This window comes from Drosophila eugracilis, unplaced genomic scaffold (genome assembly GCF_018153835.1).
Source record: "Drosophila eugracilis isolate 14026-0451.02 unplaced genomic scaffold, ASM1815383v1 contig_90, whole genome shotgun sequence".
NCBI classification, from domain to species: Eukaryota; Metazoa; Arthropoda; class Insecta; order Diptera; family Drosophilidae; genus Drosophila; species Drosophila eugracilis.
The window spans coordinates 7254959-7280319 of record NW_024573812.1 but is presented as its reverse complement, the minus strand read 5'-3'; the positions used below and the strand labels follow the sequence as shown (position 1 = coordinate 7280319).

The 25361-nt window shown below is 42.3% G+C and overlaps 7 protein-coding genes across 9 annotated transcripts; 4 read left to right on the top strand and 3 right to left on the bottom strand.

Annotated features, from left to right (window-relative positions):
- Positions 1–16: 16 nt before the first annotated feature.
- On the bottom strand, positions 17–2240 carry LOC108113030 (glycerol-3-phosphate dehydrogenase, mitochondrial). Its single transcript, XM_017223461.2, has one exon. It carries the CDS (start codon positions 2222–2224, stop codon positions 83–85), a length of 2142 nt encoding a protein of 713 aa, XP_017078950.1. The 5' UTR covers positions 2225–2240; the 3' UTR covers positions 17–82.
- Positions 2241–2328: 88 nt separating this feature from the next.
- On the bottom strand, positions 2329–4890 carry LOC108113033 (cytochrome b5). Its single transcript, XM_017223463.1, has 2 exons — positions 4689–4890; positions 2329–2932 (listed from the first exon to the last, which is right to left on the bottom strand). Exons 1-2 carry the CDS (start codon positions 4806–4808, stop codon positions 2648–2650), a joined length of 405 nt encoding a protein of 134 aa, XP_017078952.1. The 5' UTR covers positions 4809–4890; the 3' UTR covers positions 2329–2647.
- A 662-nt stretch (positions 4891–5552) lies between these two features.
- Positions 5553–13568, top strand: LOC108112768 (zinc-type alcohol dehydrogenase-like protein C1773.06c). Of its 2 annotated transcripts, none has more exons than XM_017223030.1 (3): positions 5553–5795; positions 11419–12237; positions 12590–13568. In XM_017223030.1, exons 2-3 carry the CDS (start codon positions 11510–11512, stop codon positions 13005–13007), a joined length of 1146 nt encoding a protein of 381 aa, XP_017078519.1. In that variant the 5' UTR covers positions 5553–5795; positions 11419–11509; the 3' UTR covers positions 13008–13568. The 2 variants fall into 2 exon arrangements, with proteins under 2 accessions (XP_017078519.1, XP_017078518.1); XM_017223029.2 differs by lacking the exon at positions 5553–5795 and adding an exon at positions 9862–10094.
- Positions 13569–13903: 335 nt separating this feature from the next.
- On the top strand, positions 13904–17319 carry LOC108112766 (origin recognition complex subunit 1). Its single transcript, XM_017223026.2, has 3 exons — positions 13904–15405; positions 15483–16361; positions 16429–17319. Exons 1-3 carry the CDS (start codon positions 14115–14117, stop codon positions 17016–17018), a joined length of 2760 nt encoding a protein of 919 aa, XP_017078515.1. The 5' UTR covers positions 13904–14114; the 3' UTR covers positions 17019–17319.
- On the bottom strand, positions 17242–20476 carry LOC108112765 (GPI ethanolamine phosphate transferase 2). Its single transcript, XM_017223025.2, has 7 exons — positions 20226–20476; positions 19604–20162; positions 19407–19537; positions 19131–19345; positions 18859–19073; positions 18071–18801; positions 17242–18012 (listed from the first exon to the last, which is right to left on the bottom strand). Exons 1-7 carry the CDS (start codon positions 20387–20389, stop codon positions 17244–17246), a joined length of 2784 nt encoding a protein of 927 aa, XP_017078514.1. The 5' UTR covers positions 20390–20476; the 3' UTR covers positions 17242–17243.
- Positions 20477–20523: 47 nt separating this feature from the next.
- Positions 20524–22671, top strand: LOC108112767 (zinc finger protein 107). 2 transcript variants are annotated; one of them, XM_017223028.1, is made up of 4 exons: positions 20524–21199; positions 21256–21414; positions 21475–21609; positions 21667–22671. In XM_017223028.1, the coding sequence occupies exons 1-4, from the start codon at positions 20780–20782 to the stop codon at positions 22621–22623; spliced, it is 1671 nt and encodes a 556-aa protein (XP_017078517.1). In that variant the 5' UTR covers positions 20524–20779; the 3' UTR covers positions 22624–22671. The 2 variants fall into 2 exon arrangements, with proteins under 2 accessions (XP_017078517.1, XP_017078516.1); XM_017223027.1 differs by having other exon boundaries at positions 20527–21199; positions 21256–21609.
- Positions 22672–22936: 265 nt separating this feature from the next.
- LOC108113367 (putative zinc finger protein 735) lies at positions 22937–25181 on the top strand. Its single transcript, XM_017223934.2, has 4 exons — positions 22937–23424; positions 23488–23745; positions 23802–24164; positions 24222–25181. Exons 1-4 carry the CDS (start codon positions 23062–23064, stop codon positions 25053–25055), a joined length of 1818 nt encoding a protein of 605 aa, XP_017079423.1. The 5' UTR covers positions 22937–23061; the 3' UTR covers positions 25056–25181.
- Positions 25182–25361: the final 180 nt, after the last annotated feature.

Below are 25361 nucleotides of genomic sequence, written 5' to 3'. Positions count from 1 at the left end.
TCCCTGATTCTACGTGTAATGTGAGGACGGTTAACGGATTTTGTATTTCAAAATAGGAGATGATTACAATAAGAGATACACTTTAAAGGCCGCCACCGGCTCGCTCCATTTGCATTACAATATGATGGTCGCTTTCCCGCATCTGTTTCTTATGGTCCAAGTATAAGCGGGCGTAGCGCAGGTACTCGGTGTCTCCCTGCACAATAGCCGACATGAGCAGCAGGAACTCGTACAGGTTCACCTTACCCTGGGCATGAACATCGATATCGCGCAGGACGTTGTGCATCAAATCGACTGGCACCTCCTTCACACCCATAGTTTTCATGGCCTTGCAGCAATCAGCAATGGACACATAACCAGTTTTGTTTCCATCCAGTTGCCTGAAATGCCCGGCAAACTTGCGCACCTGGCCCACTGACATCTTAATGGGAATGTTCTTCTGCGAGGCGTTCTCCTTGGTCAACTGGCCCATCTGGGTGTTGAGAAAAGCGCGAGTGTTGCGGATCTGCTTTTTTGTTTGCTCCCGAGTCCAATTCAGCTCCTTTGCCATAATGTTGGCCACCTGCGGCAGTATCTCCTCGGCCACCTGTACATTGAGGAAGGCTACCCGCAGCCGTCGAGCCACCATATCTTCCAGTGTACAGGCAAAGTCGCGAACGCCTTGCTTCACCTCCGCCTCGATGTACGGGAACTCCGAGTGCAGTCGCTTGCCAACAATCGGCCAGGCCATACCACTGCTATCCGCATTGACTGCCACCTTGAAAGCATTCGATCCGTAGGTGTTCGACAGATGCTCGGCCACATCCCGTTCCATGCCAAAGTCTTGGACCAGCCTAATGAACATCTTCGGACTCCAGCCACTGGCTCCGTCCAGTTTACAGGACTCTGCAGTCACCGACTCTTTTCGCAGGGGTGACAGATCCCCACATCGAATTGCTGCATTTACAGTTTTCTCGGCCAGTGCCCGAAATGACGACCAGGTGCCGCCCACAATCGAAATCATGTTTCTTGGTCCCAGTTGGATTACATGGTTCTTGAGCAGGGTATGATGCAGAGAGTCGGTCTGCACGGGCAGGGGCTTAAAGCCACCCCAAACTGCCAGCACATCGCACCTTCGGACATCGAAATTGGGCGACACAAAGTGCTTTACGTCATCTAAGAGATACTCGACATCCGTCTCCGTGGGCTGCAAGTCTTGATCTGGCAGATTGCTAGGCTCATCGCTGGATCCGACCAGAGTGTGTCCCTGCCACGGCAGAAAGAAGATAGAACGCCCGTTAGGCGTGTGCGGGTCGAAAACGCCTACTTCCTCTGGGCAGTAGAAGCGAGGCATAACCATGATCGAGGACCAGCTGCGCGTGCAGAGCGGTTTGGCCTCCGAATCTTCCATCTGTCGGAGGTTGTCGCTCATATGTCCCGTGGCATTGACTACAACCTTAGCCCGGATGCTATACTTTTTGCCCGTCAGCTGGTCCACCGCTTCTGCGCCCCCTACATTGCCGTCCTTGTTCTTGATTAACCTCAAGACCTTCATGTGGTTGCAGATATCCGCTCCGTAACGAGCCGCTGTGAGGGCTACCGAAAGGCACATCCTGGCGTCGTCGTGCTGGCCCTCGTAAAAAACAAAAGCACCAAAAAGCTCCGGACGCCGCAGCATGGGGAACACTTCTAACGCTTCATCAGCACTTAAGTATTGGAAGCTCTTTGTGCCTTGTGGGGCCATCAGGTGATAAATCGTTAACTTCAGGTAGTACAGGGGAGCCTCCCACCAGTGGTGGACAGGCAATAAGATGGGAACCGGCTGGCTAAGATGGGGCGCCAGATTGCCAATGTGACTGCGCTCCCTCAAGGAACACCGAACTCTTCGAAACGCCGCTACGTCCAGGCGTGAGATGGCTTGCTCCAAATCCCTGAGGCCGCCGTGCAGCAACTTGCTCGACTTTGATGAGGTGCCGCTCCCAAAGTCATTTGCCTCTACCAGAGCCGTCTTCAAACCCCGCGTGGCGGCATCCAACGCACAACCAGAACCCACGGCACCGCCTCCAATTATAAGGATGTCGTACTGGGTGCGCTTAAATGCCTCCAAGCACATCTTTCGGGTTGGCAGCTCTCGCTTCATTTGTGGCACTGGCGTAGAGTCCGACTGCCTCTCATCGAATCCGAAGGCGCCGTGGCCCAGCTTGGAGCTGCCCAACATAACCGCCATTTGAAGGATCTTGGCCATGGTGTTACCCCCTGTGATACACACAAATTTTGACCTTATCTATTAGGGGAGACAATATTAATGCCAACGAAACAAACTGACGGAATAACAAAGATTTTGACAGGTTTCTTTTGTTTTGGAAATATGTTTAATGTACATACATGTGAATTAAAACGTTCTGTTTTCGTTTCGTGCCTCAAATGTTGGAATATCAATGGGAAACATAACTTTAGAGTCTAGACCCGCCGTCTGAAGGAATTACATGTGTAGAGGAGTGTACAAAAATGCCAAATGCCAAAATTAACATTAAAACTTAGCACAAATTTACTATAAAAATCGCTTCCGCTCCACTGTCCTGCTCCACTTGTGACTTTTGAGCTTCCGTAGATTAACTAAGTGACTCCGGAGCGGTTTAAAAAGTCTCTACTGGGCATTATGGGTATACTACTGCTTGGCACCGCCAAAGAAAAACTTGTAGAAAAGCGTGGCTACTAGGCACAGCACAAGGGGCACCAGCCACGACTTCACGGAGCTCTCCTCGGTCTGCTGGTCCGTGCTCCAGGTGGGCTCCGACTTTTGAGCCACGCTGGTCCTCTCGCTCTCAACCAACTCGCCGATTTTGTACTTCTTCATCATGTCGCGGGCATCATTGCTGTGGCCAACGTCCTCGAAATTCTCTGTGGCATCCTTGCCGGCCTGCTCGATGAGCACCTCTTCGCCACCGGGATGCTGTGTAGAAGCAAAAAAGAGGAAGATAAATATTCGCATAAATAACTGATGGTTGGATTTGAAGAAATGCTAATGCATGTCTGACCCTGAATTTAATATATCAGTAAGCAACTGGGATCGTTTCAAGGTGCGAAGTCTGGAATATTCTTTTATAATATCCGTTTATACGGAAGCCATATGGTAATCACACTCTACATTTCCGTCACGTTTGTATATCAGAATTTTATTAAATGAGTAAGAATTTTTTCTGCGTATAGCTCAAGGTTTCAATTAAAACCACAAACTCCATTTATGGAATTGCTAATCGTGTTCATTAAAAACATTTTAGTTGATTAGGTCAAGGCATTACATTTTGGCAGCTATAATTTTGATTATACTTTGTACTAAAGCTTAAATTCATATCAAGCAGACCTAATTCAAGAGCGATGTAATTATTGTTAAAGGCAAACAAGTTGTTACAGCTTCATTAGAGCTCTTAATTACGACTAACGATAAGTCAAACGAATTTCCGCCACTAATTCGAACGTACTAATTAATTGCAGATAAAGTTTATGTCTATAGCCGATTTCTTCGACCTCTTGGTTATCTAAAAAAAACCCTTTAAAATCTATTTTCCATAGAACAAACGAATAATTTTTATTTTCACCATTTCGTGAACGATTTCCTATTTTTATAATGGCATATCTAGAGTTTAAATTTAGAAATCAGTTGTTTCTTCTTTGATAACGCCCACATTGATAAGCCTAAATGCATATTTTCACCATAATCAGAAATATTTCCTATTCATGTTCAATTGTACCTAATATCTTAAGAAATGATAACACTTTTGCCGTTGGATGGATAGATAACGAAGACACAGTTTTACCTTTACCCAGTGACATTGAGTCGAATGTAAGGTTTATCTAAAGGAGATTCAGAGGGCCTTCAATCTGAAAGTCTAATTTACTATTTGTCTGTCAATGAAAGTCGACGTTCAGAAATGCCTGATATGCGAGATAGCAATATACATATTGTTAAAAATTCAGAGGACGAAGCAGATCAGATTAGGTTCATGTTTAAAGCATGGACTGCATGACTTTTAGCTATAGGGGACTCAAACTTTGGAATGGAATTATAAACGAGCCGCTTGGTCACCCTCACTATAGTTACTTTGAGGTACACAAAAGTGCAACGTCATCGTTAGAATGGAATTTTCAGGGAGCTTATCTTATAAGAGTAGTAGTCGATCCCACAGATAGCATATGTATATAATGAAGACCCGATTGCTGCGTCAGGGTGAGCCATTTTTCGGAGCCGGCAATTGGTGCACTTGCATAAGAATCCGAATTCAAAACCAAGTCCATAAATCAAATGAGATGCAAATGCAGACGCGGATTTCGCTTAACACTTGACCCCCGTCGTACACTCATATGTATGCAAATGGATAGTTTCGCCATGTGGAGCTCTCTTTCACAAGTTTAAAGTTTCGTCAGGCGAAAGTGGCTGCTGGAAATTTCGACGTCGCTGCGGATATACGAAATCCGGACGTAGGTCAACCGATGCCCGAGGGTCAAAGTACAGATCTAGTTACAGAACTGGAATTTTAACACGCAGGTTAAGGTGGAACATGTGTCTACGTGGGCTTGGTAGGGGTTCGGCTCTATCGACGCCATTAGATCATCGGAACAAATGGAACCCAGATAACGCCTAATAACACCCGATGACCCCATTAAGGGGCGGGGGCAGTTTACTCCGACGTGTTCCAAGCAATTCTCACCTCGTTCAGAAAGGCGGTGACATCGTAGATGCTGTTGTGGATGAGTAGCCAGGTGTCCTTGTTTGTGTTGTGCTTGGCGACCTCGGCCCGCGTGAAAGTCTTGGTTCCTTCGCTCGACATGGTGATCACTTGTTGATTTCTACTGCGCGTTTGATTTGTGTCACGGAAACAATCTAGTTGTCCAGCCTCGCACTCTATCCCGGGCGTTACGGTCACACAAATAGGCGAGAATGAATGGTCACTCTGGCTGGTCGTGATTTGGGAAGGTCACCCCACAAGACGTTTCCACTGCAATGGTCACCTACAAGATGTTTCCACTTCAAAAGTTTAGTGGCATAACAGAATTTTTATCAATCGAAGCAATTTAATGTTCCACCTAATAAGTTTTTCATATCTTGGAATGTCCATTTTTCTATGTAATAAAATGTTCCCAAAAGTTTTATTTGTGCTAAACAGAAAAAATATGATATGATGTTATTTTCTGCCTCTATATCTTAACTATCGCTAACAACACAACTAACGTAATGGAACAGTTGTAGTGGAGACGACCATTTCAATATTTTTATTTGAAGTATTGCATACTTTTGGCTGCATTAAGAACAGTGCTGTAAAATGTCTTTTCTTTTTGTGGCGCATTTTTAAAAGTTACAAAACGAGTACTTAAACCGAATATTTAAAAACTGATTCACAAAAAAAATATATATTAAAAATTAGTTATTACAGTAAAGAGGATTTATAAAGATTCTACCCAACACGTTACCGAAACGAACTAGTTCCGCACCTAGGAAGAAAAGACTTTCCTCCCGAAAACAAAAACTGCGCAGACGCGGATCTTGTATTTACACTTAAACCCTGCCTTTATTTCACACTCGACAAAGGAGACTTCAAAGTCAAACGTATCCTGCTGTACGCCGTGCGGCTGCGGTGCTCCTTAAATAAAAACAGGCGACAGACATCGTCAAACCTTTTACAAAAGTTATAGTGCTGTTTTGCGGCAGCCGTTTTGAGTAACAACTATTAAAGTTAACAACAAACTTAAGATACAAATATTAATAAGTAACTGCGGGAGTGTTTTTGATACGCTACGCTTTTAACTTTTTTACAAGGGTAAGTGAGTTGCGAACAAATCCATATTACGCAATTGGCATCCTGGAGTGGTGTACGTGGAGGTTGCCATTTTCTTCGACTCAACTTCATTTTTGGGGTAGACAGCCCAGTAGCCTCCGGCCATAATATTATCCACCTTTCTCGTACGTAGTTCCAGACCTCGGGCTTAAATAGGGCAATCACACGCTAATATTGACTTGGAAAAGTGATTTGAAAAGGTTTCCTATTTCATGTCCTTGGATTTGAGTCCATGCTGCCTGTAGAAACCCAAAGGGTAAACAACTCTTGTGGGGGCAATCCAGAACTCTATCGAGTGGCTTGTAAATCATTGAGTTTGTTTGTGTCTTCACAATTATCAAAAAGTTATCAGCACCTGGAGATTTGACTTGGCCATAAACACTTAATGTTGAAATGTTTTGGAAAAGCGTCATAACACCAATATAAACTAGACCATCTTTTCTGTATCCATTTAATATTTAAACTTCCGAAATGTTCCGGTTGGCAAAATATGATTTATGACTGGACATTAACGTGTTTATAAAAAAAGAAAACTGTATATACCTCTAAAATCTGGGCGTGGCGTTTAATATTTATAGTTATATTTACCCCAACACGCTTCAATTACTATGTACATATGTTTGTACACATATGAACCTATTAAAACACAATCAAGGATTGTAAATTACTACCATATATGTGGGACTGCAAAATCAAGAGGAAAATAAGAAAAACAAAGTCGGAAACTCAGATCTCGATTGTGATTGTGCATTAATCGCGTTCGCACAAAGGGACTAAAAATAAATTTTTCACAGAGAGAGTTCATTCTGGTTACACGGCAACGAATGCCATTAAATTTTATGGCCCATTGATGCATAATTGGTTGCATTTTCCGATCCGGAAAGGGGTAGACGACAGTGGTCCACATTTTTTGGCGCGACAAGCTGACTAAATTTGCATTTGCAATCCATCATTAGACTTGATTGATTCCGTCATTAAATACAATTGACTGGAATTGACCAACAAATGTTTTCAATTCAAGCGCAGCGCCACCTCAATAACAAATAAATAATTCAGTAAATATTTTGCTCATGTGTTGATCTGTTGATAGCTATGAGGATGAGGAGATCGGGGATTTATCTTTAGGGGACTGATTTTAATTGACCAAGAGTTGAGTCGCAGCGTTTAATTGAACACATATTGTCTTTAATTATTGCTTACGCCAATTTAACTTATCGAATTTTTATGTCACTTTCGCTTTTGTCCTCGACCAGATGTCCCTCCCCACATATGTACTTTCGTACATATTTACATATTTAATATGATAGTATACAATGTAATGTGTACATAGTTACGGAAGGCCTTTATTCAGCATTTCAAAATTTTATAAATTTTTTTTTTATCGTTTCATTTTTGTTTTGAGATAAGACTGCATTTGTAATGTCAAGCAAATTTACATACATATGTAAAACTAAGAAATATTAAGATATTTCGATAAATGTTGAACTACCAAAAACATCTGTAAATCATGCGTAATTTTTATATTTGTATGACTTTTAGTTATGTATATGTATACATACATATATACATACATATACATAATAGTATTCTTATACAGGATTAATATATGAATGTATGTATGAACATACTTTTTTTTGAAATAAATACATATATATATATATATATATATATGTACATACATACATATATAAATAAGTGTATATACATTTTAAATTATATTAGCGACTTTAAATGTATAGAAAAGAAATATGAGTATGTTTAACTTCATCATTTTTTTCAGTGCTTAGTTGGAGGCTGTTGATTGAACCCAAAAAAAAGAGAAAAAATAAATTCATTTTTGGTGTCAGGATGCGAATGTGTAAAATGTAACTGCGTAAATGTAAAGCGTATTTATAGCGGTTTATTTATGCGTTGTTGTTGTGTTGGCCAAACAAAGAATAACAAAGAAGATGTACATTTCTATCTGTGCGTTCCATTTTGACCATTTTTCTTACTCCGCGAAAGAGGGAGTGAGATAGAAAGAAATGCAGATAGACAGAGAAGAAAACAAAAACAAGGCGAAAAAGAGAGCGTCAGCTGTCAAGCTCTTTTCCTCCCTCTCAAACTCTCGCTCTCTGGTTATGGCACTCAGCATGTGCGTGATTATCATGCACCGAGCACGTGTACATGACTTTGGTTTTGTTTGGGCATGCTTTCCTCCTTCTCCTCCGCCACCCCTTTTCTGAACGTTTCATTACCATACAAACATCCACCGTTCCTCGCTCCACAAACACAAACAACAAGCCATCATAAACAGATAGAGATAGATACAGCACGCTTAAAGTTTGATGCACCATTGCAACTTTTTGCGCTTATCACTTTAATACATATATACATATGTATGTATGTATGTATGAATCCCGATTTACTATTTTATTACAAGCCTTAGAACATGTCATACCTATGTACATATGTAAATATGATGACTGAAGAAGCTATTATAAGCTTAAGTACATACATACATACATAGCTGGTAAATAAAAAGCTTAGGATTGTTTGCTCTAAAGAAGTTTCACTGTATAACTATTTATGTATAGAACTGTACACATGCATATATACATATGAATGTGTAAATAAATACATATGTATAAACATACAAATTTATTGAAAATATGCGAGCACCATACAAGTTGTTTATTTATTTTGCTTTCGAATGAAGGACACATAACGCATTTTAATAGCATATTGTAAATAATTCTATAATCTCAATTGGACTGAGTCAATCAACATTGTCAATTGAGAACTATCAGTTTGAATGTTTTAATCTGTTGCCACCCGCTGAGAAACCGAGAACCCGACGTGACTAATGGGGCATCCTCCTGATCTGATCTCCCCCACAAACACCGTTAGAAAAACATACATACATATGTATGTACATATTGTCATCGAAAATTCTATAAACAATTTTGAGGGCCGCCTGGCAACGAAATCTACATATCTAGATTGGAGGGGCATTTTGACCAGCTACTGAACTTTGTTTTGGCCATAAATCTGTCGCACGCGTTGGTCTAATGCATTTGTTGTTCTTTATTAAATTGTTATGATTGCCCCTGTTTTTGGGCTGTTTGTTTTTCTCTCGACTACTGCGTCCTCCGTGTTAATTCGAATGTGTAAACAAAAGATAAACAACAGTTTCGTTATCATACACTGGTCGCAATTTCGGGCTAATATATACTACATATATAATATCAGGCAAACTGTTAAATGAGAACAAATAAGTTAATTTCCAGTTTGCAACGCCGTTTCGCTTGCTTATTTTCTCGATAAAGTTTGTTGACATTGAAAACTAACAAGTTATTTGGGTATACATATGTATACAAATCCAACTTTGTAAAATCTGTAAATCGTATTTTAAAATATTTTCCCGTAGTGTAAGTTATCCAGCTGGTTATAAATAAATATGAAATGTTCTGAATTCACAAAATATTGAAATGCATTTCTATAGCTGCGAATACGGCCATGCATCCAACAAATGAATAAACTCATTTCAAATGTTTCACGCATTCCCTGCGTGCTGTGTATGTGCGCCAGCAGTGGTGTATGATTTATTAATTCAATGGGCTACATACATAAATATTAAAAAGGAAGTTTTCAAGTGTTTTATTTCTTGGGAAGCTCCAATAAAAATAATATGATTTTTTAATAAATATTTTATAATATTTAACAATAAATAATATTTAAATATTTTTGTATTCCTTTAAGTTAACTTTTGTTTTATTTAAGATAGGTCAAGAACAAGCCAGAATAATATGTCTTAGATATCAGATGGAAGACTCGCATTGAAATAGATTTCAGTCTGGTGAATATACCAAGATCATTTCAATACTTAAAATTTAAAAGGTTTTTCACTTATATCAGAGTTTAATATAAAAAACTATAGTTTTGAATATCTATGGTAACCCTTCCTTGGCACGCCTCTGGGCGTGCTGTGTGCGTGTGCCTGTGTGAGAGTTCCACTCGTTCCATTTCGTCACCGGCTTTTTTGCTTTTTAGCTGGCGCATCGACTGAAATCATTTCAGATGTTCTTTGGAAGTGCGCTGGTCAAGACGTGAGAAAAGCAACCGTAGCTAGTGCAGCTAAAAGAAAAATCTAGCCAATTTACAAGTAAAAGTGCCAACCAGTTTACCCTCAGTGCAATACAAAACCAATAAAAATAAAAAACAGTAAAGAAAAATAAAGAAAGACAGCAAAATGCCGGTCGATATATGCAGTCAACAACACAATTTGCTCGGTTCAAGAAGGTAAACTTTTAAACGACGCTGATTGAGTTTTTCCATTCCCGTAATAGGGGTTTTCAATTCATATGGACCTTATGGAGTGTGTTAATTTCTAATTGGATAACCAATTTTTAAAACATAATAATAAAACTATACTCAATTAATTTTCAAGAAATTTTTTAGTGAGATCGCTTAGGAGAGTGAACATTTTCGTAAAACATTAAGTAAAGTCAACAAAATATTTTGAATCATTTATTTAAATTCAAAACACAATACACTTGTGTAAATTTCAGTTTATAAGTAAATTAAGGAAAGTGCAAGTGAAGTGAACTGTGTTAGGATGGTTTCGTCACCTTTTTTTTTCTTATCAGATGGCAATATGCACTAATTGAAACGGCAGACACCAGACCAGACTTATAACGATATATCCCACACATTTTATCTACCAACTTTATGGGCAATAAATTGCCAGCTCTGCTCATATATTAGCCAAATCTAATACTCCATTCTAGCCATACAAGTTATCTATTAATTGGGGGTTTTATCAGCTTATTGAAGTGAATGGATCCGTATCCGTATCAGATGACGATTGGTGTGTCGGATTGTCAATAAATCCGGGGACATTTCAGTATCTACGAAAACTAGACCACTTGACCTTTCAGATATATGTATGCTATGTAATTACATCACACAAAAAGTTGCTAGACCAATATTAACATGGAAAATTCTGAATTGTTGCTGGCATTGAAAATCAAGATTATTTATTGTTCGTATGTATATAGGAAAAGCAGTCCGAGAATACGAAATAGAACTCGCATATCATGTTGTGGCATTGAAACTTTGAGAAGTTGTAATAGGAACCGCACTCTGTAAAGAAATTTGAGTTCTTATAATTTATAATCTTTTATGACAAAACAGAAGAAATTTTAAGTAAGTAATTTAAAGAAATTTGATTTCTTATAGTTTATAATCTTTCTGACAAAAAAAAAAAAAAAAAACATGTTATATAGGATCTAATCATTAGGATTGATCTAAGGGCTCTATAAAAGTAAGGTGTTTTACAAATGTGAGACTAAAAACAACGTAATTCTGTAAAATAATTTATTTATATTAATAAAAAAATGTAACTATGTCTTACCTAGAAAGAAGGTGGTTAATATATGTATATATTGGAATATATGTAGAAAATTTATATTTATGTATATTACGTATGTATATTATGTATGTACTTGGAATAAGCGAGGAAAGACAAAGTTTATTGACCACATCTATGATATGCACAAGTATTTTTAGTCCGATAAATAGAACATTTCTAATATATATTATCCATTCCTTTGTGTGCTTGCAGCGGAACAACAGATACCTCGTTGTCGTTGAACTCACTGTCCCTGACTTCCGCTCTGCCGCCGACGGATCCTGATCACCACAATACACACAACATGAACAAGCTGTGTCGTCAAGTGTCAATTGAGTCGCCCGGACCGGGTGCCAAAAACTGCGTCTTCAACTTCTTTGTGCCCATTGAGGACACGCCGGCAATGGGCGCCCGCATCCGGATAGTATGCGCCGGAGCCTGCTACCGTCGTCGCGATCGGTCCAATTCCATTACCAGCATGTCCTCGGTCTCTTCGGAGCTGAGCGACTACTGTCCGTCGGTAAACTCGATGTCTTCGCCGGCGCACCAGGGAATCCGTGAGGGATCTTTCTTCCCCGGCTTTGAAGTGGCGGGCGTGATCGAGTCCCTGGGTTCTGAGATCACGGAGGCCAACAACCGTGGCCTGCGCATTGGACAGCGCGTCATCGTTTATCCGTTCGATGAAACTCCAGCCGGTTATGCTGAGCTGCTGGTGGTTCCCGATCTGAAGCACGTTGTGCCCATCCCCGACAGTCTGCCCATGGAGGTAGCCGCCATGCTGCCTACAGGCGCCCTGCTTGCCTGGAATGCCGTATTCAAGGCTCAGGCAGTCGTCACACAGATCCTCAGTCAGCGAGCTGCCACGGAGCCCAAGAGGAAGCCCAAGATCTTGATCGTCGGAACCGGCGGTCTGGCCCTTTGGGCCGTGCGCATTGCCTCCTATCACTTTGCCACGACTGGAGCCGACGACGTGGACATCACAGTTGCCAGTCTCAGGGACGAGGGCTTCCGTTTGGCCACAGAGATCAAGAAGTAAGTATTTAAATTTTTTGAAATACCTTAAGGGGTTGAAGGGGTTATAAATTAAAAACAAATAATCTTCAGTTTAGACCACTCATTTCACTACTAAATTCTAAATTAAGAAAGCTCTATAGTAAAAGTATTCAGGAAAATGATATCATTATTTAAAGAAAATTAGTTTCATTTTCTTATAACAGATTGTAAGTAAATATTGAATTAAAAAAAAAAAAAAAAAAAAAAAAAAATTTCTTATACTTTGGTTTTAATATAAGTTGGTTAAAATGGCAGTAACTATTTTCATATAATATGAAATACAAGCAAAAATATTTTGAACTTACCTTTAATTTTCTTTTTCTCGTTCCAGTGTCAGTGTGGTACAGTGGAATGAATGTCTGTACGAGCCACAGCTCATTGAACGTACCAAGGATGTGTGCGGTGGAGCCGTTGACGTGGTGATTGACTTTGGGACCACCTCCAGGAGTCTACACCGCTCGATGCACTGCCTGTCCAAAGGCGGCGTGGTCCTGATCAGCGACGAGGTGGCGGAGAAGCTTCTGCCCAAGTTCTCGCGGCTTTCGGAGCAATACCAGCAGGAGATTATCGCAATCTCGAACGGCACCGCAGAGCAGCTGGCGGAAGTGGTGGAGCTGGTGGCTAATAAGAAGATCGAGCCGCCGCCACACTCCGTGTTCCCCTGCGAACAGGCGGCCGAGGTCATCGCAAAGCTGTGCAACTCCGAGATTCCCGGACGCGCCATTCTCCGTTTCCACGACATTGAGTAGGTGATTTGGAGGAAGAGCAGAAGGAAATGGAGTCGATATGACTTCCCATCAAGGCATTAACTCATTTAATATGGATATCTGTTAGACGTATTCAGAAAAACACCCGACAAAACACTGCAACCTGCAACACTCTCGAAGCGGATTCAAAAATGTGCTTATTTTGTAGACGGCCATTGTTTTGTAACCTTAATTTTGGACTGCAGATGAACTCCTCGTTTCATTGATTTAGCGTTATAAGCATTTTTAGTATTATGTACATATAGATTGTGATTTATTTTATTTGTAAGCAAACCCAAAACCACTATTAAACTTTTGCAAAGTCACGAATTACATCACCACATTTGCCGGAATCGAGATCCGGACATGCTTCTTTAATGATTTTCGATTACGTACAGAAACGCAACAAGAAGCGGATTACAAAATAAATGTTATACATACTATATACAAAATTGTTATGCATGCGATGCAAAATGTTTGATTCAATTGCTTGATGTTTGTACTCATTACGTACCCAACATTATACTCTACTCTTATTCACAAATAAAAGCCATTAACTACCAATGCATGGGGGCTGCTCTAGGAATGTGGCATCTGCGTCTGCCGGACTTTTATATTCGATAGGACTCAAAAACTAACAAATGATTCATTAAAAAATGTTCATTTATGGCGTATAAGAATTAAACCTGGGTATTAATGAACTTTGTGGAATATACCAAACGCTATTTTTAAAGTTACTTAGGCATATGGGATGAGGTTAACGAAAATACAAATTTATTATTAGCAACCACTCCCCTTATGGCTTAAAACAATTAAATCTTAAATATTTTTCATTGGGATAATTCATTATTATTAAATTTAACGTTTTTTTTTTTTAATTTGAACTTATTAACACATATGGCAACCTTGTTTGGGCCTATAAAAAAGGTTGGCAGCTTGCTTCGGTTTTTGGTGTTAGCTAACGCCGTTTGTAGAATTGCGCCAAAAAGTATAAACAGCGCGGCAAGCTGATCGAAAAAGAAGGAGGAGCGAATCGAAGTGCCACAAACCTATTTTAAATATTGCTGACGCTGGCGAATTGTTAAATAACTGATAGCGAATAGCAGCACAATGGTTAACAAAGAGAACGCCCTCAGTGTGGGCCAACAAGTGAAGTGGATCGGAGGCCAAGACATAGTGCCGCCTGTAAAGCATCTGGAGCACAAGAACGTTTATTTCTACCAGAAGTGCATCTACGGGCCGCTGACTTTGACAGTTGGCGACTTTATATTGGTGTCCAATGCAGATGCTGCTGAGCCGGACACTGTGAGTGGATGCGACGTGGCCCGGATCTTGCACATGTATGAGCTGCGTGAGTTGAGCGACCGCGAACCCTTCCGGGCCATCGTTCAGTGGTACTCCTGGCCAAGGGCTATTCCACACGAGAAATTTGACGACGACGACGTGGCCATTGACTTTAGCCTGGAGGTGATCGAGGAACACCGCCCATACGACAACGACGTGGCCCTCGGCGCCATTTACCGCAAGTGCATCGTACTGGAAGGTACCTCTAAATCATCCGCCCAGAACATCCTTAGTCGCCACTCTAACAAACTGAAGTCCAAGGCCTGCCCGATGTTTGTCAGCCGGTACAGGTTCGTCAAGGTAAAACGAAGTTATCGCTTGATTCCTTTGGAAATTCACCTGGAACAGCCGGAGGACAAGCACCGTCAATCCCGCAAATCACTAAACTCTCACAATGAATCGAAGCGATCTGCCAGACATGATGACACAGCTGGCCAAGCAGAAGCTACGCAGGAAAAGCGACGTTCCACTATGGGGGCTACCAGGTCCGTTGAATTCGTCGATGTCAACTACTTTAACTGCGAGAATAAGGTGTCGCCCATTAAAATCGTGGGCGGACGGAGTGTCGTGCGTCTGTCGGAGAAGAAGAAGACGGACCAGGAGATCAATGCCAACTATCTTCCGGCTTCGCCGCTCACCGAGAAAAACGCCAAGGTTGAGACACCCAAATCTCGGGCTTCGGCAGCTCGCCGCAACCTTAATCTCAGCCTGGATCGAGGAGCGGATACCACCGCCGACTCAGATTGCCTAAATTACTCGATTGTCCAGCAGACACCCGATCCTAAGACGCCGTCCAACGACATGAAGATTAAGCTGCGTATTTCGGAGAGAAGACGTTCAGTGCGCCTTGCCTCAATGGATGTGGATCCGTTGTCTCTTGAAGAGCCCATAGAAGCACCAAATTCCCAGGGCCGCAAACGATTGGGTGTGTCCAATGACGACATCTATCATACGCCCACCAAGAAATCCAAGGAGCCCCTTGATCCAGCTGCGGCAGTCGAACGGACACCGTCAACAAGGCGGAAAAGTATATTGAAGTCAGCTACCAGTCGGTTGGGTAAGTGAATGATCTCATTTGATAAAATTATCAAGGATGTAAAGCTATAAATGTTTTTCTCTTTTCTTTTCATTTAGCCGAGGGAACCCCCAGACGTAGTATTCATTTATCCAATATTGTGGAGCAGAGGGTATTTAAAGGCGATGATATTATATCCACTCCAAAAAGATCCAAGAAATCAGTTCAAGTCGAGGATGAAGACTATTCGCCGAAAAAGTCAGTTCAAAAGACGCCCACACGATCGCGACGTTTAAGCACCACCACTAAATCAGCAACGACTCCCAGCAAAGGAAAAACAACCACAACCACATCTGCAACTCCGATGACGCCTTCCCAGAAGATGAAAAAGATCCGGGCCGGGGAGTTAAGTCCCAGTATGCAGCAGCGGACGGATCGTCCGACGAATGATAACAGCAAATCGCAACTGCAGTTGGCACGCGAGCAGCTTCATGTGTCTGTGGTGCCCAAAAGTTTGCCTTGTCGCGAACGAGAGTTCGAGAACATTTACGCCTTTCTGGAGGGAAAGATCCAGGACCAGTGTGGCGGTTGTATGTATGTATCGGGAGTTCCGGGTACTGGCAAAACAGCCACTGTGACCGGAGTTATACGCACCCTGCAGCGGATGGCAACTCAGAAAGAGCTGCCCGTCTTTGAGTTTCTGGAAATCAATGGCATGCGGCTGACGGAACCGCGACAGGCTTACGTGCACATTTACAAACAGCTTACGGGAAAAACCGTATCCTGGGAGCAGGCTCACTCTCTGTTAGAGAAGCGTTTCACAACTCCTGCGCCGCGTAGAGTTACCACCGTGCTTCTGGTTGATGAGCTGGATATCTTGTGCAACCGGCGACAGGATGTAGTCTACAACCTTCTCGACTGGCCCACCAAGTCAGCAGCCAAACTGGTGGTGGTCACTATTGCCAACACTATGGATTTGCCTGAGCGCCTCTTAATGGGTTAGTGATGCTTCTTAAACGGAAATACAATAAAAATCAATCCTTTAATATCTGAATATATTTTTAGGTAAAGTGACTTCACGTCTTGGTCTAACCCGACTCACGTTCCAACCGTATAGCCATAAACAGCTACAGGAGATCGTTACCGCTCGTTTAGGAGGATCAGAAGCTTTTAAAGGCGAGGCCGTTCAGCTAGTTGCGCGCAAGGTGGCTGCTGTTTCTGGTGATGCTCGTCGAGCTCTGGACATTTGCCGGCGCGCCACGGAAATTGCTGATACCGCTCAAGTCAAATGCGTGACCATGCTGCATGTGCAGCAGGCTTTGGCGGAGATGATAGCTAGTGCAAAAGTGCAGGCCATCAAGAACTGCTCACGGCTGGAGCAGATCTTTCTGCAAGCGGTTGCAGCAGAAGTTACGCGCACTGGCGTCGAAGAGACTACATTCATGGGCGTTTATCAGCAAGTGGAGACAATAGCCGCCTTTATGGGTGTGACCTTTCCACCACCAGGAAGTGCTCTTCGGCTATGCGCAAAACTAGGTGCAGAGAGACTCATTATTAGCGAACATTCGCGCAACGATCTCTTTCAGAAAATCTTGCTCAATGTCAGCGCAGATGACATTCATTACGCACTAAGAGTTGGAGAGGTAGTTAGTTAAAAGAGTCATACGAAATCAAGTAAGAGTGGGAAGTTACCTTTTGGCATTTCTTAAGCTATTTCACCTAGAATCATTACATTTTACCTGCTTTTATAACGCCCACATCAAGAATGCTTGATTATTATATAAATCATCTACAACCATCTTACACTTTTAAGGTATCCATTCTTAGTTAAAACATCCAAAACATTGTAATAGATTAAGCGTTTTTAAATTATTTCTTATTTAAGCGTCATTTTTAAACAATTTAAAGTACAAACTTGTTACTAAAAATACTAAATAGAACACCAGTACAGTGTAACAGTCGTAGAGAACTTTTGGGGAAAAGACGGAATAGATGAAGAGGTGGTAACGAAAGCCGACCAACAAGCAGAGGTAGAAGGCCGCGGGTAGCATGATCAGTGCGGCATAAAGCGGAGCTATCAACGAATCCGCGGCTATGGAGTAAGGCGGCTGCAGCTGCATTATTCCAACACTGCGCAGATCCGATCGCAGCGTATGTACAATTAAGTAGAGGAATGCATGAATCTCCGCACTATAAGTGTTGAGAGTAACGAAGAGTGCTACGATGGATGGGTTGTAGCTAGTTTGTCCAATGTATCCCGGCGTAAGGTCAATGGTGGACAAGCTGTTCGAGTTACCTTGGTAGAAGAAGAACATCCTGGCCAGAAATATGGTCATAATGATCTTGTACACGTGTACCAAACGAACAGAGAACTTTCGAGCGCTAGTTCCGAAAACATCGCATAGTTTGTAGGTTTGCTGCAGGGCCACGAGAAGTACAGGTAGCAGTAGGATATTTTGCACCTTTTGCAGAAGAGCAGCTAGCAGCAGAGAACTGCTAAGGTTAGTCTGGAGAAGTTGCAGCAAAATACTTGTGGGCGGCAAGTCTCCAAAGGTTTGCGTTTGAGGAAGCGCCGCTCGATAGCCTAAAACCAAAACCAGTGCCAAACAACACCAAAATACTACCAGAGTGGGCACCATAAGCTTTGCACTAAAGATATACAAGTTATTAGTTAATCTTAATTTTATAAAGTTTGTCTTAAACTTACGCCATATACGGAGGCACGTCGGGGAAGTGCACTTGGCCGTTTAGACCGCGAAAGCAGTAAACCATGAACAATGCTGCTCCACTAGCCACCGATTGCGGCAGCTGACTGTACCGGTGCAGTCGCGCCCAAAGCAACAATAGGGAGAATATCATGATGGTGCTCCGGATAGCCTGCAGCCTGTGGATGTAGCGCATCAGTGTAAGCAACATAAGCATTACAAAAACTTTTCGCATTTGCCACAAGCACGTTGATGCTATGGTGTATAGATGGCGGCCATCCAATTCTACGTTGGTTTTGGTGATGCGCCGTCGTAGTGTCCGGAATGCCGTCAGTAGGATAAGGGTATTACCCAGATAATACCAGGTCTTGTACTCGAACTCAATGAACGAGGAGGAACCAAGAGTTAATGTGCGAACAGCAAAACAAACTAGCAGAGGTAGAGGCAATGGAATGGAGATCTTCAGGCGACGTGTGTATATTGGAGGCAATGCAATCTTGAGAAGCGCCTGCGCTACATCGATTGTAAGATAAACAGCCATGCATATGGGTACTATAAGTAGAATGCTCTGGAACAACGAACTGGTCAGGATAATATCTAACGCATGGCTGGTCACATTTAGGAGAATAGCGGAAATCACAGAAAACAGAAGTTGCCCCCATTTAAAGACGTCAAGCTTGAGCTGTTCGGTAAGATCTAAGTACAAGACGCTGATCACAATATGGAGAGATGTCTAAAAGATCAGTTAATGTAATAACGACAGGATCCAAAAGTTTATCGAAAAACTCACAGATATTGTTAGTGCTAATCCTAGGGCTATGAATCCGTAGTCAAACTTCACCAGAGATTCCGAGAGCAGCCCGGAAATCTCGCGGGCGACCCGCATATAATTAAGCTTTGCATTCTGATAATAAACTTGGCTTGCTCCACCTCCATCACCCTCTCGTAAAGGATGCAAAAGCTTCTTGTGCAACAACGTGGCATTCTGATACCAGGTGTAGTAATCTAGAGGATCGAAAACTATAGATTGAAGAAATTAGTACAGAAATGTCATCTTTTTACCACTTCGATGGACCCTATCGTGACCGAACTTTACACGTGCCTTGTTGAGCAAATGATGCGCATTGTAGAAGTAGGCGTACATTTGGTGCTCCAAGGACAACGACTGCAGCATTTCGGGTATCAGACATCCAATGGAAAGAGTAGGTATCTCAACAGATAGAAGTACTGATAGAGTGGGTGCCAAGTCGATTTGGTTGTACTGTTTTGTGACAGATCTACAAAGTATAAAATAAACACCAATTAGGTTTTGTTTTGTTTACGGGGTCATAGGCTTACGTGGTCTTGCTGCAATTATTTGAATACAGATATAGGGGCACTAGAGTTTCGGCTGGCGTATTGCCTCCATGTCCTCCACCATCAGCCATGCCGTGATCTCCAGTTAGCATGAGTAATTTGTTGGGAAAACTCTGCAAACATAAAAATGAAAACATAATAACATAATAATGCAAACAAAAAGCTAATTTTGTTCTTACCTTGTGATCCAATATTTTTTGCATTGCCTCGTCCATTTCCTTAAGCTTTAAGGGCACCCTAGGACTAGTATTACCTTCAACATGACCAATGTGATCAAGGCCCAGATAGTGAAGAATGAGCAGCGACCAGTCACTGAGCTCCAACTCGGATTCTAGAGCTTTAGTTACATTTCTGTCGCCCTCGTAAAAATCATTTACATAAAAGGAATCAGGGTTCTCGGCGTGTCGTGTAAACTCGCTAGGGAAGAGACTAACCCAGGTGTGGTCACCGGCGAATGAAACAACCCTATTCTGCCGATTCAACCGGTGCAGCACGGAGTCCTGCAGCTGCTCTGTGTGGCCGACATTTAAGGCTATGTCGATAAAGTTTGAAAGGGTGCCGGTGGTAATACTCTTAAGACGTGGCATTGTCACCGTCGGTATATCTACATGAAGCGTAAGCTTTTCACAGGCCCTGGAATAAGCCACCGGCATAGACGTGGCATTGGGAAAATCATCGCGCAGAGCATCGACCATGAACAGTACCAAGGAGTCGTAGGCAGGTGGCGGTGGCGTCAGGCTGTAAATAGTAACAAGCGTTATCAAAACCTTATCTCACACAACTATCAGTTCCGAAACGCACTCTACTCCGTGCAATGTGGTGGGACGGCCCTCCGGCACGGTGCTGTGGTCCTCCGCAACTGAATAGGAGGCCGGAAAGAAACCGATCAGAAAGAGCACCGCCCCGCAAAGGAACAGCGTGAGCATGCCGATGGTGTAAGCCAGGCGACTTTTGTGCTGTTCCATATTTTTGTTTTCATCGAAAGTTCCTAGCTACGCCAAAAAACCACAACACCGAAAACACCGCGGCCTGTCAGCTGGAAGAAAAATATAAACACTAGGGAATCGATACAAAAAACATGCTATCGATAGGCGATAGGGCTATGGACTAAGGGCGTGAAAATAAACAGGTTAACGTTACGACTCTTATTCTTCGAATCAATTACTAAAAATTATAAATAAATCCTAAAGATTAATTTTGATTGGTGTTTTAATATCATATTATTTTATTATTATTTACACGATAAAATAATTTTAAAACCATCTTCGACCCCTTACAACCAATTTTAACTACGCCCATTACAACAAATGGTTGGAATATAAACAAACGCTTTTGATTTTTACTCTTAACTTAAAATGGAAACTTGCGGCCTTATTTATGTAAGCGGGGACTACGAAAAGTTCCTAATGCGCTGCAACCACTGTCCCACGGACTTGGAAGTGGCCCAGTGGCAGGAGTTCGTGCAGCACGTTAGGAACGTGCATAGGAAAGATATGATCATAGAACAGTTCATCCAAAATGAAGATGAGACTGAATTTTTAAAAAGTAGTGCGCAATCTGGGATGGTAGAACCGGCGGAGAAGGATAAAATGGTCGAGGAATCAGAGGAGGACGCCAATATAGAAATGGAAATAAGGACAATTGGATCATCCAATTACGCGACAGAGGAGTCTGATGCATCCGAGTCTTCAGAACACGAGGAATTCGATCAGGAGATGGAACGTAGTAAGCTAACTATAGAGGAAGCAAATTCAAAATCTCCGCCCACATACAAGGTATTACCATAAATTTCATATAAACGTGCAGAATTAATCTCAATCTTGGATTTCAGTTTCATCCATCCTTCTTTCGACGGGATCCCCGAACTCTGAAGTTCATAGATATTTACAAAACACACCCGTGCCTCTGGAACACTACCCACAGCGAGTACAAAAACCCGAGAACTTGTGAGGAAGCCGTAAAACAGATGCTTGCTGATTTGGAGGGTAAGGTGGGCATTTTCTTGAACGAAATCACTTTAAAGTTGGCCATCAAGAAGATCCACATGCAGTTCAATATCGTCCACAAGCGAGTGCTCTCTGGAAAACAGAAGCCTCAGTCATTGGCCTTTAGTGTATATACTTTCTGCAGCTTCCTTAAGGCTAGCAGCGATGAGGAAGACGCTAACAAAAACGAAAAAATCAAGGCAAGGAATACAACTTATTAAAAAAAGTAAAGATTAAAATTTTTAATTCAATCATAGTTGGATTTCTCTAAAAAAAACAAAGTGACTACCGACCTGATAGAGATGTATGCCAACTTTCCGCAGCTGTATGACTCGACGCACAAAGAGTTCTCCACCATGAGCTCCCGAAAACAGGCTTACGAAAGTATGGCCGCGGAAATATCAATTCCCAATATCGACATCAACAGCGATGACATCTTCCGCGCCATCCAAAATCTCCGCCAGTGGTACTACAAGAGCACCAAGCATGCTATTAACGCTGGAAGTGAGGCGGAGAAATTTTACCTAGAGGTGTGCCGGTTTATGCCGCCAAGGATGTTCAAGCAGCGGCTAGTATGCGAGTTCTGCCACCAAGTCACGTCCTCCGATCATGTCCTGCAATCACATATCTTTAAAGCGCACAATATCGGTGAGTTACCGTTTAAGTGCTCTCTTTGCGACCGGAGTTTTGTGGGTCGTGGCGAACTGTCGAACCACATTCAGCGGGTCCACATCGGGAAAACACACAAGTGCACCCACTGTGATCGGACTTTCGCTGTTCTTTCGGATCTGCAGCTGCACATCCGTACCCATACGGGTCACAAGCCTTACGTTTGCGAGCACTGCGGCAAGGCTTTCCGGCTCAGGTCACAAATGACGCTCCACGTTACGGCCATTCACACCAAGATTAGGGCCTTTAAGTGCACCATGTGTCCCAAGGACTTTGTAAAAAAGGTTGATTTGTCGGATCACATCAAAGGTCATCTTAATATCCGCGACAAAATCTGCGGTGTTTGCGGCAAAGGTTTCACCAGCTGCCATGCTCTTATCCGCCATCGGCAGATCCACGCCGAGGTGAAAAAGTTTGTGTGCAAACTTTGCGACTCTCGGTTCTCCCAATTTGTGGGTCTTAATACGCATATGAAGCGCACCCACAACATCGTTCGAAACAACTCACAAAAGGCAAGAGATGCAGTAGACGCCGAACCTTTATAGTTACATATAGCATGCTGATCATGTTGCAATAAAAATTGTACAAACCAACTTGATGCATAGTACTTTTTTAGAATTATTTTTCTTATCTATTTGAAATATTATATATTATTATTAATTTTTTTTTTTTGAAAAGTGATACATATGTATGTATGTACGAAAGAAATATGAAATATTTTTAAATCGCAGTAAATGGGAATGTCAGCGCATAAATGGGAATAATGTTTTTAAATGTTTATTTTAAAGAACGCCGTTACTTTTGAGCGATAGTCGATAGTTCGATAGGTAAACCCTATTTGCTTACTATTTATCGGTGTGAATTTATCGTGTTCACCACTGTCCCAAACATCAGGGCATCATCACATTGTAAATGAAGGAGGACTTTGCGAGAAAAAAAATAATTTTCCAATCTGAGGTCGATTCAGAGTCGCCTACGTTAGCATGGAGGTGTGTGGTAGTGTGGTGACCAACTCAAAGTATGAGTTGTTCCGGCTAAAGTGCATCTACTGTACCATTGAGAGCGAGTTAAAAGATTGGGAGCCGTTCATCTTCCATGTGAGGTCGGCACACTATTGCGATGAGGACGTTAACACGGGTGAAATGGAAATTAAACCGGCCACTCAAGAGTTGTACGCTGCCGTCGTTGGCTCGGACTCCGCCATCGACGGCTCGGACCCTGTCATCGACGGTTCGGACCCCGTCATCGATGCGTCGGACCCCAACATCGCCTATGGACCAGACGAGTTCTTCGAGGTGATTGAAAACAACAATGAAGAGGATCAATGGATGCAAGCTGATAACAATGTGAGGATTTACAATTGTTAGACTTGTCCAAAAATAACTTGGCATTTTTGTTGGATTTCATAGGATGGCCAGTACTTGGACGACGATACAGCTTGGTCGGAACCTGCAGCTGATTTCTCACAGTATACACCAGACGGCATTTCGTCCGAAATTCCAGCCGCGGCTGACATAATGGAATTGGACGACACCTCTCAAAATCAGGTCCCTTTAGATGAAGATGAAGTGAACTGTAGTGACTTTTTTATGTCTGAAGAAGATTTTGCACCTCCACGGAAAGCAGGTAGACCACCTAGACGAAGGAGACCTGGACAGGTTTTCAAGGTAAATTCGTAACATTATTCCTCTGAGCGAATGTCATATAAACTGCATAAATTTAGTTCAAAGTGTCATTTACTCGAAGCAATCCCCGTGTTCTGCATCTTATTCATGCGTACCGAGAGCATCCTTGCCTATGGGATCCGTCAGATAAAAACTACGAGAACGAGATAGCTCGAAATATGGCTTACGAGAAAATTATGGAACGCATGGACAACAAAGCCAATGTGCTTTTTACCGTGGAAGAACTAAAGAAATCTATCGAGAACCTGCACGTACAATATACGCTGGCCGCGGAGACACAACAAAAGGAGAAGCTAGTTGGCCTGGCAGCACGTTACTTTGCCAAGTGCGATTATCTCAGTGTCGCGCCCAGTATAGCGCCAAAAGAGGTCGAGGAGGATGACGACTTGACTGTTATAAAGGTGAAAACGAGACTACTTAGAATTTGAATCATTTATAACGTGTACCATACATTACAGCTTAACTTTTTGGAGGAAAACCTGGTCACCAGCTCCTTTATAGAGACCTACGCCAACTATCCCGGTCTATACAACTCTGAGCTGTCGGACTTTGGTTCGGTGGAAGCGCGCGCAATTGCCTACAGAATGATGGCAAAGGAATTTCAGCCTGTGGTGAAGGCCAACGAGACGGATGTTTACATTGCAGTCAACAAGCTTCGCCGCTGGCTATACGATGCAATGCGACGACTAAGGTCCAAGGAGCTCATTCAGAAGTGCAGCAAGCAAGAAGTGGAATATCTGCGTATGTGCAGCTTTCTGCCAGCCAAGGGATCTGAGAGCCAGGTCCTCTACTGCGACTACTGCGATAAACGTTTCCACGGCGACTACAACCTGCGGGTGCATATCGTCAAGGCACACGAAATAGGCGATCTGCCTTACCTCTGTTCCCTCTGTCCGAGGAGATTCGACCGACAGGTAGACATGGACCGACACAAGCTACGCACGCACTTTGAACGGAAGCTAAAGTGTCAGTACTGCGAAAAAAGTTTTGCCGTGGATAACGACTTAAAGGTGCACACGCTTATCCACACGGGCGAGAGACCACATGTGTGCGACATCTGCGGCAAGACATTCCGACTTAAGTTACTCCTGGATCATCACGTCAATGGGGTGCATCTAAATATTCGGCCCTACAGATGCGACATGTGCAACAAAACCTTCCGGAAAAAGTTCGAGTTGGCCAATCATATCAAAGGCCACTTAAACATCCGTGATAAAAAATGCGAGTATTGTGACGCCGCTTTCTATGATCACTCTTCCTTATCTAGACATCGCCGTTCGCATAGGACGTAATTGAATGGATGATATTTCGCATTCACAAAGTAATGCTTTCTTTCTAATTCTTGTAAAATTATCTCAGTTGGCACAAATGTCTTCATTTTTCTAAAACATAAAATAAACATTACCAACTTACATACAGATGCGCTTGTGACTTTGCCATTTTTTAATCATTCAAAATAAGAAGAACGTAATTTTAAAGGGCACACATAAATCATTTATCGTAAAGGTTGAAATAAATGCAATTAAAAATATGAACGTAAACTAAATCTTATAATAGTTTGATTTAAAAAAGAAAACAGTCAAAAAGATAGTTTAATT